This window comes from Impatiens glandulifera, chromosome 6 (genome assembly GCF_907164915.1).
Source record: "Impatiens glandulifera chromosome 6, dImpGla2.1, whole genome shotgun sequence".
Taxonomy (NCBI): domain Eukaryota; kingdom Viridiplantae; phylum Streptophyta; class Magnoliopsida; order Ericales; family Balsaminaceae; genus Impatiens; species Impatiens glandulifera.
Genome location: NC_061867.1, coordinates 41,491,967 through 41,511,002, shown reverse-complemented (window position 1 = coordinate 41,511,002; position 19,036 = coordinate 41,491,967). Strand labels below are relative to the sequence as shown.

The window sequence follows — 19,036 nt, the reverse complement described above, 5'->3', positions numbered from 1 at the left end:
CTGTTTGTAACTATTTTTCAAGTTATAAGTAATAATGAACCATCTCTTCTCAGGTCTCAAATATTATCTCCCTGGTAATATTTTATGAGGATGACTATAAATGACAAGGTATATACAATTTGTTTTGCAATTTGAAACCAAAATATGCAAATCCTCTTATCATTAAGGATTATGAAAGATTTAGTCTTTTATATACTATTTTCTCAAAATCATAATAAATAAATAAAAATTTTAAAGTTATTATGTTGTTTCTTAATTCTTTGTCGTTTGAACATTTTGAAAGATATATGTTCATTAGGATTACTAATAGATACCCCGAATGTCGCCCAATGGAAGAGTTGACCAAAGAGACCAAAATGTCACGGGTTCAATTCCCACCGTAAGCGAGGTCCATAACTGTGATTGTGTAAAGGGAAAGTCCCGAGAATTTGGCTAACCTAAGCAACTTCTTTTTCCTAGCGCCAAAATATAATAGAATATAAAGCAGCTATGCAAACTATAAGTTGTAAAGCAACTATAAACAGTAAAACCAATCAAATCATTGGTTATGATTTTCTTGACACAAAAAATTCAATCACACCATTGTTCTTTATCTTATCCAATTGATATTATAGTCAAATCACTTAATAAACAAACAAGATCAAAATATACAATTTAAGCTAAACAAAATAACTAACCTAATTAAACATTTATACTAATCAATTAAACAAACATATTAATAAATTGTAACTGAAATTAAATCCTCTCATACAAACTAACCCACCCATTACTCCCATATAAACTGTAACTAAATAATTGATTATTAAACATTTAGATTAATCAATTAACCTAAACCCATTGAAACTGTAACTAAATCCTCTTATATAATGAGTTCTTGGTCTCAGTAATTAAACAAACATGTAGATAATCTAGGCTGGATTTTAAAAGAGAAAAAGATAAAGGAACTAACCTAGAGTCTGGACAGTGGATGATCGGCGGCAGAAGCGTCGGTCCGGGATTCGTTTTCTGGAGAAGGAACAGGGGATGGATTACTGAGGAGTGAGAACTGGGCGGTAGAGAGAAGGTTTAAGGATTTTGGCAAGAAAAATGTCTGCTTGTGGAGAGGAAGTGAAGGTTTTGAAAAAAAGAAGGAACTTGGGCTGTTGGGCCTGAAACCTGATATGATAGGTTTATATTCTTCAATTATTTTTATTCATTTATATTTAGATAAATTAATTTTATTTTAAATATAAAAAATTGATGAATTTTAATATTGTTTATGTAATAATAATTTATATACATAAACTTTATAACTTTGTAAATTTTGATTTTACGAGTTTATATATAAAATTATATTAGATGGACTCTCAATTTTAACTGCCTTAAACTCAAACTAAACCTAACTAAAATTAGTCTATTTACGACAAAAATTTTAGATTAAATTGATGTTGAGAGAAACTAAAATATATTAAAAATCAAGAAGGGTACATAACATCAAAATATATACAACTTTTTTTTTATAATAACAAATAAAAATATATCTTATTATTATATACTTATATTATAGCTAATTAAATTTACAACTCTAAAAATTTTATATAAATGCATGTATTATAAAGATTAGCATATACCCTTACATGTTTAATTTGCACGAAATAAACAAAATATTATTTATATATAAATATTTTAAATAAAATAATATTATATAAATTTTTAAAATGATTTTAATTTGTAAAAAGTTTAAGTTTATTTTTAAATTCATCAGTATATAAAGTTTAAAAAACATCTAAAATAAAGATATAATGCATTTAGACCTACCTATCACATAAATCGACAACATCATTAAATTTTGGATCAAACGGTAAGAATGTCCCATATTTATCAAATTTAGTGTTAAATTTAAATATAAAGTTTTTTATTAGCTTAGTTATACTTATTTGGGTAGGTTATAAGTTCAAAACATTATTTATAGTAATTTTAATTTTATTTTTTACCGTTTTAAATTTATGGACGGGTCAATACACAATTCGACTCAAGTATCTATTTTAGCTTAGTTGGTTAAACAAATTTTTTCTCTCAAAATTTAATTTTATTTTAAATATTATGTTATTCAATATTATAAAATATTAATAGTTAATCATTCATGATGTTTGATAGATTTTGTTTTTAAAATTTAAAATTTCTTTTCTCAATTTTTTAAAAATTATCATTAATAGTTATCTAGATTCATTCGGAAACATTAATAATAATACCCAAACTTGAAAAAGGAAGATGTATAATAATTATCTCTACCATTCTTACCTACAAAATGACACTTTGATTTGATGCAAGTTAAAAACTTGCAAATTAAACAAGATAGTAGATTCATCATGTACTACAAAAAATTAAAACATGAATACATGCGCAAAAAAGCATAGCAAATATATTAAAAATTCGCAGCAAAGAAATAACAAGAGCATTTTTCATTGATAATTTGTTGGTGGCCCATCTCTTCCAGGCACATTCTGTTGTTGATGATTATTATATTGGTTCCCTTCAGATCTGTTTGCTACAAAATTAGGCTGATGCTGATTATATTGGTTCCCTTCCTGAGGAGGTCTGTTGTGTACATAGTTAGGCTGCTGCTGTTGATATTGGTTGTTTCCATCAGACCTGTTTGGTACATAGTTATTATTAGGTTGCTGCTGATAATCTCTGTTTTGGGGTGGCGGCATTCCTCCATAGTTTGGTCCATTTCTGTACTGGCCATTTTGTTGATTGTTTGATGGCATTCCTCCCCCAGTATAATGAGGACCTGTTTGACCTATGTTATTTGGGGGCATTCCTCCTCCAGTATTGTTAGGTCCTGTTTGACCAATGTTGAATTGTGGTGGACCCGACATATTGTTTGGTGGTGGTGCACCTCCCATGTTGTTGCCTGGACTGGACATGTTTGGTGGTGCACCTCCTCCTCCTCCCATGTTGTGTGACATATTTTGGCGGTTCCTATCGAAGTTTCTTGACCTGTCAAAGTTGCGTGGTCTGTCGTTGCGTCGGTTTCTCTCATTTGCACGGGCATTATTTCTCACCCATTCTTCATGGTACTTGGGATCATACGGTACAGCATTGCCATCAATAACTGGTTCCCCTGTCACCATGAAATAAAATAAATTAAAAATAAAACTTATGGATACAATAATATTATGTATTTTTTGTAGTTCGCCCATTTGGAAACACTTTCTATAGCTAGGTCTCCATTTATATGAGAACTTGTCAACAAATTTATGAATAAATATCTAACTAAATTTATGTTCCAGAACATGATATATATTTTATCCATGCTTTCAAGTCCAAATCCAGACCCCTGCTCTAAAAATTGTTTCCAAATGGGCATGAATATATATTTTGTTTTAAATGTAGCTAAATCACTTGACGATCCACAAAGAACTAATGTTTCTATAGTTGTTAAGTAGTTTTTCAATAACTTTCTTGTATCACATACTATCGACTATGTCAGAATGTAAATTACACTTCTATTGGAGACCATTAAAACTAGTATAGGCAAGAAGAACAATATTATTGAGTAGCTACTCAGTTTAACTAATACACTCCACTAAACAAACAGTAGAAGGTGTCTCAAAAGTAATTTACGAGTCAAAACAATCTTTGGCAAAAGATTCCTTTGAAAAGAGATTGCCCACAGTTTTGAGACTCACATACCCACTATGAAAAAATGACAAAATAAGTTACAGTTAAGCCACTACAAAATCAGGTCTTTTAACTAGTAAATCAGGTAGGCACCATTGCATAGAGGAAAGTTTCACAGCATTAGAAGAAAGGCTTTTGTCATCTCTCAAGCAAATCATTTTTTTGAAGAAACTATTGTATTTTCAGGTCACCATATTACACTACTTTTCAACAGCTATTTTTTTATCCAAGAATCAGCAAATATAACATTCAAAATGATACGACAAAAAAGAAAACATCCACTATATTTCCTTGTGTCATCTAGATCCAGTCCTCCATAAATGGAAAAGAAAGTAGAGCATAAATACCTCCATAGTCTTTATTCCTAACATCCAAATATGAGTCAGGAAGCACCCAACGAACTCCTGGCAATTCTGTGTGCAAAAACATCTGGTTAAAGTTCCAAAAGCTAAATACAAAGGGGAGACAAATGTAAACAATCCTGAAATATGGCCTATGAATCAAACCTTTAATCTTGTAAGATAGTTCTTCAGATACAAGAGCTCCAAATGCAAAATAATGTCTTGTTGAAACAGAGTACAATTTCATCCTAGCTTCATCCTCGCTGTCAATGAATAATGATAAATAGCCAACAAATATTATATAAATTACAGACCCTTCTTCATAGAACAAAAGAAATAGAAAATAACAAGACCCAACCTGCCAACCACCATGGCCAAGGTTTTGATGTAGCTATGAATGATTTCGTCCCTTGTGGGGTCTCCTTCTGGCTTCTCCATGACGACCAACCAATGCTCGAAGTCACACCCATCTAGCAGTATGGTCTCCTTAGGTGGTCTGTTTGACCAGTTGGGATTCGGATCACTAATAGACGACGAAGTCTGGCGTGTAGAAAAGCTTCTGAAAGGTGATGACGAAATCCTGTTGAAATTAAATGGCACAGCTACAAGTGGACGGTAGCGAACGAGAAATGAAGTATAGATAGTCGAGACGGAAGAAGGACGGGAAGGGAAAGAGGTTGAAGAGTAGAAGCGACATAAAACTAGTCTTTCCGTTCGCTGGGTGGTGAGAAAGGACCGGATGAAACTAGTCGCCATTTCCGCCAAAACCCTAGAGCCAGAGAAAAGGAGGTTTTTCAGGGCAAACGATGCTTTATTATTTGGGAAATTGACGTAATGACCCGTCTTTATTTGCATCATGGTCACCGTTTTGTTTTTTAGACGAAAATACCCTTATCGCGTAATGCGAATAGACTTCGCGTTTCGCGAAATAATTATTTTTATATAAATATTTAAATTTTTTTATTTCGTTATTTTCTTTCTCTCTCTATTCCCTCTCTTCTCTCTTTTCTCGCGACGACACGGCGGCGGAACCCTAAACGAACACATTATATTTTCGTTATTTTGTTAGTGACTATTGCATATGAGATATCCCATCTTTGGCTTAAGCTCCAGTTTTTTTCATTCTTCTAAATTGCTCTCCAAGTATGATTTAGTGCATTGTCGTCCACAACTACATCTTTCCAGACTTTCTTTACTAATCTGGCGTATTGTACTATAAATTATTGCATTTCTTTCCTTCCACACATTGTAGATCATTGCTCCATAAAAGCATTTCAGCAAATTTGCGTATAAGTTGTCTATCTTCCCTTTCATCGTTATCATTTCTTTGATTTCATTTAATGTTTTGGGGAAGTTAAGGATGTTCATATTCTTTGCAAAATTAGACCAAAATATAGATGCGAATGAGCATTCCCCAAATAAATGATATATGTTTTCCTAGTTCCCATCACATACTAGACAATTAGCATCAGGTATATTTATGTATTTTTGAATTATATCTCGCGTCGTCAGTCTCTTCCTATAAATCAGCTAAAGGATGAATTGGTGTTGAAGAATTATCTTCGTAGACCATACCATTTTATGCAGTTGACCACCTGTTCTTTTGTTATGATGTTTTCCATGCTAAACCAGCAAAATACTTTCTATTTCTTTCGATTTTCCAGGATAGATTGTTATTTCGTTCATTGAACTACAAATTACTAATCAAATTCAAAATTTTATCTCCTTCTAGAATTCGCCTCTAAATTGATTCACATTTTCCTTCATAAGCTTATTTAACCGAGAATCTAGACAGCTTCTTTTGATTCTACATTCTTAAAATTCATCTTTGAGTATTATGGGATTACGTTATAGACAAGGATCATGCTATAAAAGACATGATTGATCTGCATCATCCACTTCACGCCCTAGAAATCGCAAACCGTTTCTTGGCCGCTGTCAAGGGTCATGTTTTGTCTCAGTGTCACACCTTCAAGAAGCAGCATCTTGGTGTCCCGCCGCCTCCTCGTGACTCTTTTGCTAACCCTAGACAAGTTTAAGTCCATGCTACAATCATTGGCACATCTCAAAATAATTTTTTGGTTGAAAATGGCACGACGCATCATGTCACCAATTATCTAGCCAATTTAGCACTTCATCATTTGTACACGGGTCCAGACTCACTATTTATAGGTAACGGTTTAGGTTTAAACATCTCTAATTTTGGAACACTTTTACTTAATGACTTATCTCTCTCAAATACTTTATGCGTTCCTTCCATGCAATAAAAAATCCTTTCTGTTTCTCAGCTTACCAAACAAACTAACTTTGTTGTTGTTTTCCTGCCAATCTCTTTTCATGTAAAGAACTTGCAGACGAGCCAAACAACCCATAAATGCCCGTACGTGAATGGACTCTTTATCTGGCCAGCCAACTCCATGTCTGTCCACTTTGTCCGTACAAACTCCTCTACTTCATGACACCATAGGTTTGGGCTTCCCTCCTCTTCTATCTTCACTTTTATTCAACAGTATTTTTCTTTGGTTTAAATAAATTCTAACAATCATATTGAAACTCATGTCAAATAAACAAAAGTTATAAACTTCTTTTCCATGAATACACTGTTAAATCATTTTATCCTTTGGAAATAATTTTCTCTGATGTATGGACCTCCCTATTTTATCAATTGATGGTTTTCGCTACTATTTCATATATGTTGATCATTTCACTCGCTATATTTGGCTATATTCGATAAAACGCAAATCTGATGTGCAAACTTTATTTTCTAAATTTAAATCGATCGTTGAAAATTTCTTTCAACACAACATCAAAATTCTTTACACGGATAATGGTGGAGAATATATTGGTCTTCGTCCCTTTTTAAGCACTCATGGCATAAGCCATCACACCATGCTTCTCATACACCTAAAGACAATGGAATTTCTGAACGCCATAATCGATACATTGCCAAAATCGGTCTCTCTCTTCTCCATCACTCGGCACATGTTGGCCTCATGCCATGACAATAGTCGCTTATCTCATCAATCGACTCCCAACATCAATTTTTGGGCACTAGTCACCCTATTACAAATTACTCAAAATTTTCCCAAATTATCATAAGTTAAAGTGTTTTGGTTATTTGTATTTTCCCAGGATTAAACCATATGTTAACCATAAACTTGCACCAAAGTCTACTATGTGTGTTTTTATAGGTTACTCGGTCGATCAACATGCATACGCGTGTCTCAATCCAACCACTAGAAGGATATACACCTCTCGCCATGTCAAGTTCATTGAATCTGAATTCTCATGCAGCTCCCTAGTCCCTCAAACCATTCCGAGTACAAAACAACAATAAGACCCACTTCAGCTCTCTGTACTCCATCCCATAAATCAACTCATGGTTAGTACCACCCTAAACCCCCTAGATAAGGTATGGGCTCCCCCACCCTTCTATGGCCAATCCGAGTCCCCTCGATCATCATCCCCATAATGTTTTGTGCCACCATCTCAACCCGCTGTCAACCCTCACAAGAAACCCCAACCCGATGGGGTTGGCATCATCACCCGATCTAAAAAAACATTGACAAACCCCTTAAGAATCTTAATCTTATTGTCCAACCCTCTCTTCTACTCGAACCCAACACCATCACCCAAGCTCTTCGCGATCCTAATTGGCGCTCAAAGAGGGAACTTGTTAGTCGGTTCTCTACTCAAAATTTGGTTGGATGCAAATGTGTTTTTCGAATCAAATGACATCGGATGGCTTGATTGATCGGTAAAAGGCTCAACTACTCGCCAAAGGTTTTCATAAATGCCCTGGTTGGACTATATAGAGACATTTAGTCTGGTTGTTAAACAAGTCATCATTCGCATTGTCCTCACACTTACAATTCATCATGGATGATCCATCCACCAACTTGATGTCAATAATGTCTTTCTTCAAGGGATGCTCAAAGAGAACGTATTTATGCTCCAACCCCCGGTTTTATCAATAAAAGTTTCCCTTATCATGTTTGTTGCCTCAAAAAGGAAATTTATGGCATAAAGCAAGTCCCTCGCGCTTGGTATACGAAGCTTCGCACGTTTCTCATTTCTTTTGGCTTTGTCAATTCAACTATAGGTGCATCTCTCTTCATCTACCAAAATTCAGGTTCCACACTCTATTTATTAGTATATGTTGATGATATCATTGCTATTGGAGTTCCTCTACAGAGCTTTCTAACCTTATTTCCACTCTTGCTGCTCGATTTTCGCTGAAGGATCTTGGATGTCTTACCTATTTTTGGACGTCGAAGTAATTCATTCTGTCACGAGACTCTTTCTTTCGCAAAGGATATACATCAATGATCTACTCCATAAATCAGACATGGCTAACACCTTACTCAAAGATTCTGGTGATATCCTACATTCCCCAACTAAGTATTGTGCACTTGTGGGAAGTCTTCAATACTTAAGTATTACTCGCCCAGACATTGCCTTCATCACCAACAAACTTGTGCAGTTCATGCACCATCCCAGAACGACACATTGGTCTGCCCTCAAATGGGTGCTTCGTTATCTGGTGGGCTATTGCAACCAAGGAATCTTCATCTCGAAAATTTCTCCGCTAACCCTTCATGCTTACTCGGATACAGATTGGGCGGGTGATAAGGATGATTATATCTCCACCACTAGTTAATTGTTGTATCGCAGTAGCACTCTCATCTCTTGAAGCTCTCGGAAGCAAAGATATGTTGCTCGTTCCTCAACCGTAGCACCACCACGACACTAATTCGGAGAAAAAAAACCTAATTACAGAATACAAAGCCTTAGCTGACACAGCTAGTGAACTTCTATTAGTCTTATACTTGCTCACTAAACTTGGTTACCTTCCCACAACCAATCCGTTTATCTATTCTAACAATCTTCGTGCTAATCTTATTTTCTACTCTAAGATAAAATATATAGCCTTAGCCTATCATTTTGTTCATGAAGTTATTAAAAAAGGCAAGTTTCGGGTATTTTTATGTCTATTGATGATCAACTTGCTGATATCCTCACAAAGTCACTACTTCGACCTTGGTTTGACTCCTTACTGTCCAAGTTACGTCTCTCTTCCATATCGTTTTAAAAAGATGCATGACACGCAAACCAAGGTTGAAATGCATCGAACCTCGAGCCACCCTACGATTCCCCATGTGTCCATGATGCATGTTAAGCTACGCACTAGGAATTTCTCGGGGGTTACAACCACGAGCATTTATATATGTTTGCTCCAACACATTACTTGTTAATAACTCCTGTGATAAGTTTATCAACTTCCACAATAAATTTTTATCAAAATCTACAAAATAAACCCTATTGTCCAATAGGTACTCACGATCATTCACATATGATCACTCAAAAAAAATATTATTTGTTAGTAATTCCCGTGAGCAAGTTCATTAACTCTCATATAAAACTTATCTGTTGATAATACTACGATCATTCACACATGATCGTTCTAAAACATTACTTGTTAGTAACCCCCATGAGCAAGTTCATCAACTCTCACGTAAAACTTATTTGTTGATAATACTACGGTCATTCACACATGATCGTTCATACACGTTACTTGTTAATAATTTATGTGAGCAAGTTCATCAACCCTCACGAAAACATATTTGTTGATAGTACTACGATCATTCACACATGATTGTTCTCAACATATTACTTGTTGGTAACCCACGTGAGCAAGTTCATCAACCCTCACGAAAATCTATTTGTTGATAGTACTACGATCATTCGCACATGATCTCAACATGTACTTGTTGGTAACCCTCTTGAGTAAGTTCATCATCTCTCACGTAAAAGTTATATGTTGATAATACTACTATCATTTACACATGATTGTTCCAACATGTTACTTGTTAGTAACCCTCGTGAGAAAGTTTATCAACCCTCATGAAAACCTATATGTTGATAGTCCTACGATCATTTGCATGTGATCGTTTTAAAAATATTACTTATTAGTAACCCATATGAATAATTTTATCAAATTTTGCAGGTCCTCCTTTTGTCTTATTGAGTGACATTGACCCTAGTCATTTATGACTATCCCAACAAACATTAACTAAATACTATCGCCCGTTAGTTGAAAATGCATCTGACATGAATAATATATTGATATTCACGTTTAATAAAAGTTGATTTTTTAACAAATATCTATGGTCATTTATGCACCATCATCATATAGACTTTACATATACTTTGTTAAGATCTGTAAAACAGGATCCAAAATTCATTCTTGTTAAGATAACCACCAATAAAATATTCATAATCCCTGATCAATACTTGGAAAGCCTCGACAAATGCTACACGCAACAACACGAAGGTCACTCCAACATCTGCTCATTCTAAGTTCTATCTTTCCATTACTTTTACAAAGAAATGAAACTAGACAGAAAAATTTAGTGTTAGATGTCATACTCGAACCCACGTTTTCAAAAACTAGTTTGTTATAATCAAACTCAGTTCGAGAGGGGCACTCTATAAGTACTAAAATTTAACTTCCCGAATTTATAAATTATTTTGAATAAATAAATTCAAAATTATTAAAATTAAGGCTAAACGTGATTAAATAATTAATTGGATTAATTATTAAAATAATTAATCCCCAATTAATTAAGTTAAGGCCAAGAAAAATAAATAAAATAATTTAGGATAAATGTGTACTCATTTTATCTCAAATTAATTTTAAGAAAATCAAAGGGGTTTAAAATAAATAATTTAGCACAAATGTTAATCCATTTTATCCCAAATAAATTATTTATTAAAACCAAAAAATATACAAAAATTAAAATAAATAGACAAAATAAATGTCATATTTATTAAAAATATTTTGTATATTTTGTAGGTTGAAAATGGAGTAAAAAGGGCTTGAAAAAAAATCAATTTTAAACAAGCTCCAAGGTTGGAAAAGAGTTGGAATCTGCTGCAACTGAAACCAAGACGAATTAGTGCAACAGACCTCACAACCATCAGATGGCCAACCGCGTAGCCTTCTACAATAGAAGAAACGTGCTTCTGTGCAACAACAAATCAATAGAGGATGCCTCTAACGACGTCAACCCAAATGCGCGTGGATCGCCCATCGCAAATGGAAAATGGACGGAGTGTCCCACGTTCGATTCTTTGCCCAAAACGTCGTCGTTTCACCTGGTTAGTCTTATTCCTCGTGACGACGAACATGGTAAGAACAAATCTCATCCTTGATTTTCAAAGATGGAACTTCATTGTTAGTCCACTATAACAGTTGATTCAAAAGCACCATGGTGATCGTTTCTCCTACGATCATAGGCCTCATGTTGGCCAAATTGGGCAAGTCGGATGAAGAACAAACAAAATGTCATTGATGGTTTTGACAAAAATTCGATCAACTTGCTTAATGAAACGACCTTGGGAGGCTATAAATAGCCTCATCTAGACAAACTGAAGGCAAGAGATCCACTCTCAAGCTCTCAATCACTCTTGAACATAAATCCGTCATTGAAGATCTTTAAGCTTTTCTGAAATTTTGAAAATTTCGTAAGATTGTACATTTCTGATTCATGTTTTCATGAAGCTTCTAAAAGAGTTAAGGAGTGTTCTCTAGTTCCAAGTAAGCTTTTAATCACACTATAATTCGAATTAGAAGTTTAAATTGAAATTTTTACATTTCAGTTCGATCAATTTCATATACTACTTGATTATCTGATTTCTTGATTGGAACACGATCCTAGAATCATTTATAAGCCCCGACCAAAGAATTTTGCGCCCGATCGAGGAATCTCACACCCCGATCAAGGATTCCCGCACCCCGATTGATGACTTCCGCAACCATGAGATGACTCTTGCATCCGACCGAGAGTTTTCAACACCCGACCGAGAGTTCCCATACCTCGACCGAGGGATCCCAACCCAAGACCGAAGGAATCGCACCCATGACCGATAGGACCGATCCTATGGCCTGTTTGGTTTATATTTTAAAATTATTTTTATAATTTTAAAATCCTAAGCCATATTCTAAGAATATGGAAAAAAAATAAAAAATGATTTCAAAATATGTTTAGAATATTTTTACAAAAAATATTTTGATAAGGGCCTGTTTGAGATTTATTTTTAGATTCTAATACCCTAAAACTGATATTTTTCAGGTAACATCCTCATTGATCGTTGGCATCAGCCTCATGTATCAACATTTAATATTGTTTTTACAATGTTAAATACAATAAAACATGTGCATGTCTAAGATTTGAATAATAATTGGTTAAATAAAACGTAATAAAACTTTTTTTTTCAAAAGCCAAGACTTTATAAACTAGAGACCGTTTTAAAATGAGTACGAAGGATATTGCGAAAATTATTTCCCGAGTATCATCAAACACAGAACATAAAAAAGACTCTAATTAAAAATACGTTTGTAGACGTAAAATTTTATTAATTTTAAAAATCAATTGACAACTCTTATCAAATAAAAAAATTTTTAAAATTATTTTTAATTAATTTAAATACAGATTTCTTTAATCAAATTTTAATTTGATTATTTTAATTAAAAAAATTATTTAAAATTTGATCTTAATTAATTATTGTTATAATTAATTTCAAAATATCATTACATATTTTTATAAATTTTTTTAAAATAAAGTTTTATTAAAAAGATTTCTGACACGCAACCAATTTTGAAATTTCTCGAACTCAAGTTTTTTCTGGGACAAAAGTTTTCCGAAGGTTACACATAGTATACACAATTGTGACTTTCATTGACTTTTTAGTTAAAATCAAAATATGATCAAATTTTTCATACAATTATTATAAACCATTATTATAAACCTTGTTATAAGTCACACAAAAAGTTTACAAGTTATTTTATCAATTTTAATATTTTTAGGTCGGAACTGTAATTCTAAATTAATACATTTTTCATATTTTTGACATGTTTAATACGTTTTTCATACATTAAACACGTTTAACACGTTTTTCACACATTCAACACATTTTTACACGTTCAACACGTTTTTCACACGTTTAACATGTTTTCATGTTTTTAACACGTTTTTGACACATTGAACACGTTTTTCACGTCCTTGAAACGTTTAACACGTTTTTGACACGTTTAATACGATTTTCATTTTTTAACACGTTTTGACACGTTTAACACGTTTTGACACGTTTTGCATGTTTTGACACGTTTAACAAGTTTTTCACATATTTGACACGTTTAACACATTTTTGACACGGTTTCACGTTTTTGACACATTTAACACGTTTTTAACACATTAAACACGTTTTTCATGTTTTTGGCACGTTTAACACGTTTTTGACAGTTTTAACACGTTTTTTTACGTTTTTGACACGTTTACCACATTTTGACACGTTTAACACGTTTTTCACGTTTTGGCACGTTTAACAAGTTTTTCATATATTTGACACATTTAACACGTTTCACATATTTTTTTTTATGTTTTTGACACGTTTGACACATTTTTAACACATTTTTGACATGTTTAACATGTTTGGCACGTTAAACAAGTTTTTCACTTATTTGGCACGTTTAACACATTTTTGATACATTTAACACGTTTTTACGTTTTGACACGTTTTAACAAATTAAACACGTTAATCATGCTTTTGGCACGCTAAACACGTTTTTGACATATTTAACACGTTTTTGGCACGTTTAACACGTTTTGGTATGTTTAACACATTTTTGGCACGTTTAACACGTTTGTTAAATTTTGGCACATTTACCACATTTTGACATGTTTAATACGCTTTGACCCGTTTAACACACTTGTGACATGTTTAAAACATATTAAATTTGCCAAAAATGTGTTTAACATGCCAAAAACGTGAAAAATATATTAAACGTGCCAAAAATGTGTTAAACTTATCAAAATGTGTTAAACATACCAAAGACATATTAAACATATTAAAAACGTGTTAAACGTGCCAAAAATGTGTAAAACGTGTCAAAAACATGTTAAACGTGTCAAAATATCTTAAACGTGTTAAACATGTCAAAAATATGTTAAATGTGCCAAAAACATAAAAACGTGTTAATCTTATCAAACGTGTAAAAAACATGTTAAACGTATTAAAAATATCAAAAACATGTTAAATGTGCCCAAAACGTGTAAAAACGTGTTAAACGTGTTAAACGTGCTAAAACGTGTTAAACTTGTCTAAAATGTGTTAAACATGCCAAAATGTGTTTAACGTGTCAAAAACGTGAAAAACATGTTAAACATGTGAAAAACGTGTTAAACATGTTAAACATGTTAAATGTGCCAAAAACGTGAAAAACATGTTAAACGTGTGAAAATGTATTTTAAGTGTGAAAACGTGTTAAACATGTTAAAAACGTGTTAAACGTGTAAAAAACGTGTTAAGCATGTTAAACATGTCAAAAACGTATTAAATGTGTTAAACATGTCAAAAATATATTAAACGTGCCAAAACGTGAAAACATATTTAAGAAGTTAACATTTTAAACCGATATTTTATTTTACAAATATAGAAATTTGAATTGAATTACAATTCTATCATTTTCCCAAACATAGAAATTGGAATTAAATTACAATTTTATAATTTTTACAAACATAATAATTGAATTGTAATTCAATGCCAATTCTCATGGAATTAGAATTAGAATTAGAATTTCAATGCTAATTTAAATTCTCCCTCATCAAACACACCCTTAAAGAAATTAGTATATGTTATCAATAAATATTCATCATCATGTCACATGATTTAAAAAAATAAAATCATAATATTTCAAACATCTTTGGCTGAAACTGTTTGCACATTCGTTTACGATTGCACGTTTGCATCCGATGACGTTGACACATTGCCACATCATTTCTCAATTCAACTAAGATTTTTTTTTGTAAAGCCAGATCAAATAAGGTCTTATTTTTGAAATAAAGGACCAAATAGGTCCTCCTCTACTAGTGTCACATAATTATAAATCTCATTTTTGTTGTTTCAAATCCCAACTAAATAACTATTTCAACTTCTTGATTTTCAACTTTAGTCTTTCTACCGTTATTACGACCTTCTGTTTTATTTGACTCGACCCTATCAATAAAATAATGTATTACACATTAGAGTTTATGGTTCATCTCACATCACTTCTTTATTCATCTCACATCTCTTCTTCATTCATCTCATAATCTCTACTAGTGTGTATAATTATGAATCTTCTTTTGTCTTTTCAAATCTAAGCTAAATAACCTTTCAACTTCTTGATTTCCAACTTTAGTCTTTCTACCATTATGACAACATTCTATTTTATTTGACTTAACTTAGACAATAAATTAATATATTACACATTAAAAAACGATAATTTTGCATCATGATTAAAGTGTAATGTATAAGACAATTTATATATAATAGACTATTTGTTTTAGTTAGCAATCACCTTATTACATTCTCATTAATTATTAATTATTAGTGTTTAATTAATTTAAGAATGTATATATTTAAAATAAAGTATTTTTAAAACTTAAACTATATATTTCAACTATAATTAATTTTAATAATTATTAATAAATTATAATCCTTATTAATTTCTTAAAAATTAAAAATTAACTTTTCAGTTTCTTTTTTATTCCAAATAAATTATATTTATAATATATATATATATAGAATTGACTTCATCCTTGAGGCATCATTCATATCTCTTTTATAACATTATAGCTCGTATTTCTGAAACATCAAAGAAAAATTATTTTGATGTCGCAATCTACTAATAATTTAACACACTAAAACTGTTTTAAGCTTGTTAGATATTTATCTTGAATAATATAAATATGTATAAATATAATGTTACAAAGAGATGAAAATAAAGTAAAATGTATGAAAAACAAAATCACTGATTTGAAAGGTAGATTCGAGATATGTGATTAACACATTTTCTTTAAAATAGTTACACCGTCTCCCTTTGTGTCGGAGCTTATATTGCAGATGACTGTCTTATACGGTACAACGAAAAATAATAGTGATTCAAAACTGTAATCACAACGCAATGAACTTGAAAAAGTACATAATCGATCACCGGGTTTCAATGGAAATACGTTGAGTCAAAAACTCGAAGAACACTTAGTTGAGTGAAGAACTCGGATAACATTCAAAAATACAAAAAAATTCGAATTCTCGAGAGATAATGAAATTGATGAATAAGATATATTTAAAGGGTTCCAACATGATAAATATATATAGCTGAAAATTAAATCATTACAATAAATTCATTTATCAATCCAACGATTGTCATTTCTAGACTTTTCGCATTTTTAAACTTTTGACATTCAATCTTATCTATTCACATTCGATATTATCCATTAGCAAAAAAATTCACTAAATATTCAAATTTAAATTTAGTGTAAATTTATATTTATTTGGAATGAATTACATTTAATTTAATTATCTAAATTTTCATTTCATTTAATTAATGTGATTGGTTTAATTCCAACCAAATGTTTATATCGAAGTGTACAAGTATTGGAGGAGTTCGATTTTCTAATAAACAAAATAGTGGCATGACATCCACGTGTACATGCGATTAAATACTGTTAGAGATTTTCGTAAAGTCTTACTCTAGCAACGTTGTAAACACTAATTCTTTAAACTCTAATGATATAATTTAAAAATAAATTATTTATGAAAATATCTTATACAGACTCATTGCACGAGATTTAAATAAATAATTAAATTTGAGAATGATTTTGTGTTTATCGGACTCAAAATTAATTAATTTTTGGACGATTTTTTTTGAATAAATTTATGTAATACAAATAAATAGATTAGATAGGAAATATATTTAAAATTAATAGTGTGTTTATTTATTTTTGCAAGCTCCCAAAAAAAGAAAGAAAAATAAATAAAAAAATGGAGACTGAAGGTCGCGGAGAAAGGTGCAGCTTGACACTTTCATATCTTTAGTAATTATATATATATATATATATATATATATATATATATATATATATATATATATATATATATTATATACTAAAATATTCAAAAACAAATTTATTTTCAAATATTTTTACATCAAACAACTCGCCAAAACAGTAAAACGTCAAAAACAAATTAATATATGGCTCTTCACTTAAAGAACTAAAGCATTAAAAAAAATCTAGAATGTAATATTTATATCTAACTTTAATATATATATAAGGAACTTTTCTTAAAATAAAATGAGCATAAAGATATACCATAAAAACAATTTCAAAGTCAATATTACATTATTGAAAAATCCATTAAAAAATGGATAAGAATGATATACACACAATAGAAAATCCCAACAAAAAAAGTAGTCCAACAAAAAAAAGTAGTCATTCGATCTGCATTTCTTCAACTTTTGTTAACCCAGGAGATTTGCAGATTGGACAAATATTGTTTATTTTTAGCCAACTCTTTAAGCAATCAAAATGGTACGCGTGACTGCAATCGAGACTTCCAATTCTATCATATTTTATATAATTTTCCTGAAATTCAAAAGATTTTAATTAGTTACCTGTATTATAATAAATAAAATTCTTAATTAGCTATATATTATTGAATATAATTACCTGACATATGACACAAAAGTCATTAGTTCCATTACTAGAAGAAGATAGTTGCGACTCAGCAAATATATGTGTTTGTGTTAGAAGATTAATGTTTTCTTCAGATAGACCAGTTTCAACACCGGGAAAATGTTCACTCAATAATAGTAACTCCTGAATACAATATAAATTAATCATTATACACTAAAATTAATTAAATAAAGTTAGAACATAATACAATATACATCCAACCGTACCTCATAAGACATGTTGTCAATGTCCAAAGTCTCTGGTAGTTGAGAATTATGGTTTCTTACTCGAGACAAAGGTGGTGCAGTTGGAAGATATCTGCCGGTTTCTTGAACCAATTCAAGCTCGTCCTGAATATTACAACATAAATGCAAGCTAAATTACACATTTAGACACCAAAATTTGATAAATTAGTATAAAACATAAATGTAACAAGATATAATTGGTCATACCCTAATAGCCATGTCCATGTGCATAGGATGACCATCAACAACAACTGAACTTTCGAGTATGGCAACTTCCTGTTTAATTTCAAACAACTTTATTAATAATAACCTACTAAAACTAATTAAACAATAATCCAATCTAATCTAAAATATGAAGAAAAAGCAAAAGAAATATTTACATCTTCAGGGTAAATTACTACATGTGGCCAGGGATTTATTGTTTCCACGTTAGCTTGATACGTGGGTGAAGAGTGTCTACTTCGAGAATAGTTATTGATATTCCTGTTATGGTTTCTCATTCGAGATAAAGGATGTGCAACAGGATGATGGTTATGGTTTCTCATTCGAGATAAAGGATGTGCAACATGATGATGATAATGATGATGAAAGTTGTGGTGAGGCCTTCCACTTGAAGGATTAATTCTAGAATTCACAATAAGCATGCGGTGGTTGTTGGATGAATTGCGATAATGGTATAATTGATTCCTCCGATGATCCATGACAACAATGATGTATGTCTATCTTTTGTTTTGTCTGTCAGATTATTGAAAGGAGTCGTTAGAGAATATAATCAAATACAAAACTCACAATTATAATTAAGTTAACTTTATACAAACTCAAACTTTAATGGCGATAAGAAGAAAACAGAACATGCTTACATGACGAAGGAAGAGGACACTTCGTCTTCTTCGACAAGTTTTTTCTGATGGACCAGATTGGCGAATGAGATCTCTTTGATGGTCAAAGGATGATTTGAGTTCTTCGAATTTCAATGACCGATTGTGGTTTTAGAAAATTACCGTGAATGATGTATTTATAGGGTGTAGGGAAATTCAAATTATTTGTTTTAGGAATTAAGGAGATTTCTTAATTTGAGGTTGATCATCTAGACAATTCCTTATTTAGGTTTATAAGAATATATATGGAATTAATTTAAAATTAGGAAATAAATAAAAAGAGTTTAGATTAATATTCTAAAATAAAAATTAGCTGTTGATTTATTTTTGACGCGTATTACTTAATC

The 19,036-nt window shown here is 31.5% G+C and overlaps 2 protein-coding genes across 2 annotated transcripts; both read right to left on the bottom strand.

Moving 5' to 3' along the window:
* Nucleotides 1-2,225: 2,225 nt before the first annotated feature.
* Nucleotides 2,226-4,819, bottom strand: LOC124942642 (multiple organellar RNA editing factor 8, chloroplastic/mitochondrial-like). Its single transcript, XM_047483183.1, has 4 exons — nt 4,366-4,819; nt 4,173-4,270; nt 4,014-4,079; nt 2,226-3,106 (listed from the first exon to the last, which is right to left on the bottom strand). The coding sequence occupies exons 1-4, from the start codon at nt 4,761-4,763 to the stop codon at nt 2,442-2,444; spliced, it is 1,227 nt and encodes a 408-aa protein (XP_047339139.1). The 5' UTR covers nt 4,764-4,819; the 3' UTR covers nt 2,226-2,441.
* A 12,504-nt stretch (nt 4,820-17,323) lies between these two features.
* Nucleotides 17,324-18,512, bottom strand: LOC124943624 (probable E3 ubiquitin-protein ligase HIP1). Its single transcript, XM_047484105.1, has 5 exons — nt 18,192-18,512; nt 18,019-18,087; nt 17,794-17,916; nt 17,561-17,710; nt 17,324-17,476 (listed from the first exon to the last, which is right to left on the bottom strand). The coding sequence occupies exons 1-5, from the start codon at nt 18,510-18,512 to the stop codon at nt 17,324-17,326; spliced, it is 816 nt and encodes a 271-aa protein (XP_047340061.1).
* Nucleotides 18,513-19,036: the final 524 nt, after the last annotated feature.

Bases quoted from the DNA above. Each gene is read 5' to 3' on its own strand.
- LOC124942642 (XM_047483183.1), bottom strand. From the start codon at position 4,763: ATGGCGACTAGTTTCATCCGGTCCTTTCTCACCACCCAGCGAACGGAA. The intron at 4,271-4,365 runs GTTGGGTCTTGT...ATTCATTGACAG, and splicing joins TTGGCCATGGTGGTTGGCAG to CGAGGATGAAGCTAGGATGA. The intron at 4,080-4,172 runs GTTTGATTCATA...TTTTGCACACAG, and splicing joins ACTATCTTACAAGATTAAAG to AATTGCCAGGAGTTCGTTGG.
- LOC124943624 (XM_047484105.1), bottom strand. From the start codon at position 18,512: ATGGATCATCGGAGGAATCAATTATACCATTATCGCAATTCATCCAAC. The intron at 17,711-17,793 runs GTACGGTTGGAT...TATTGTATTCAG, and splicing joins TTGACAACATGTCTTATGAG to GAGTTACTATTATTGAGTGA. The intron at 17,477-17,560 runs GTAATTATATTC...TTTGAATTTCAG, and splicing joins ACTTTTGTGTCATATGTCAG to GAAAATTATATAAAATATGA.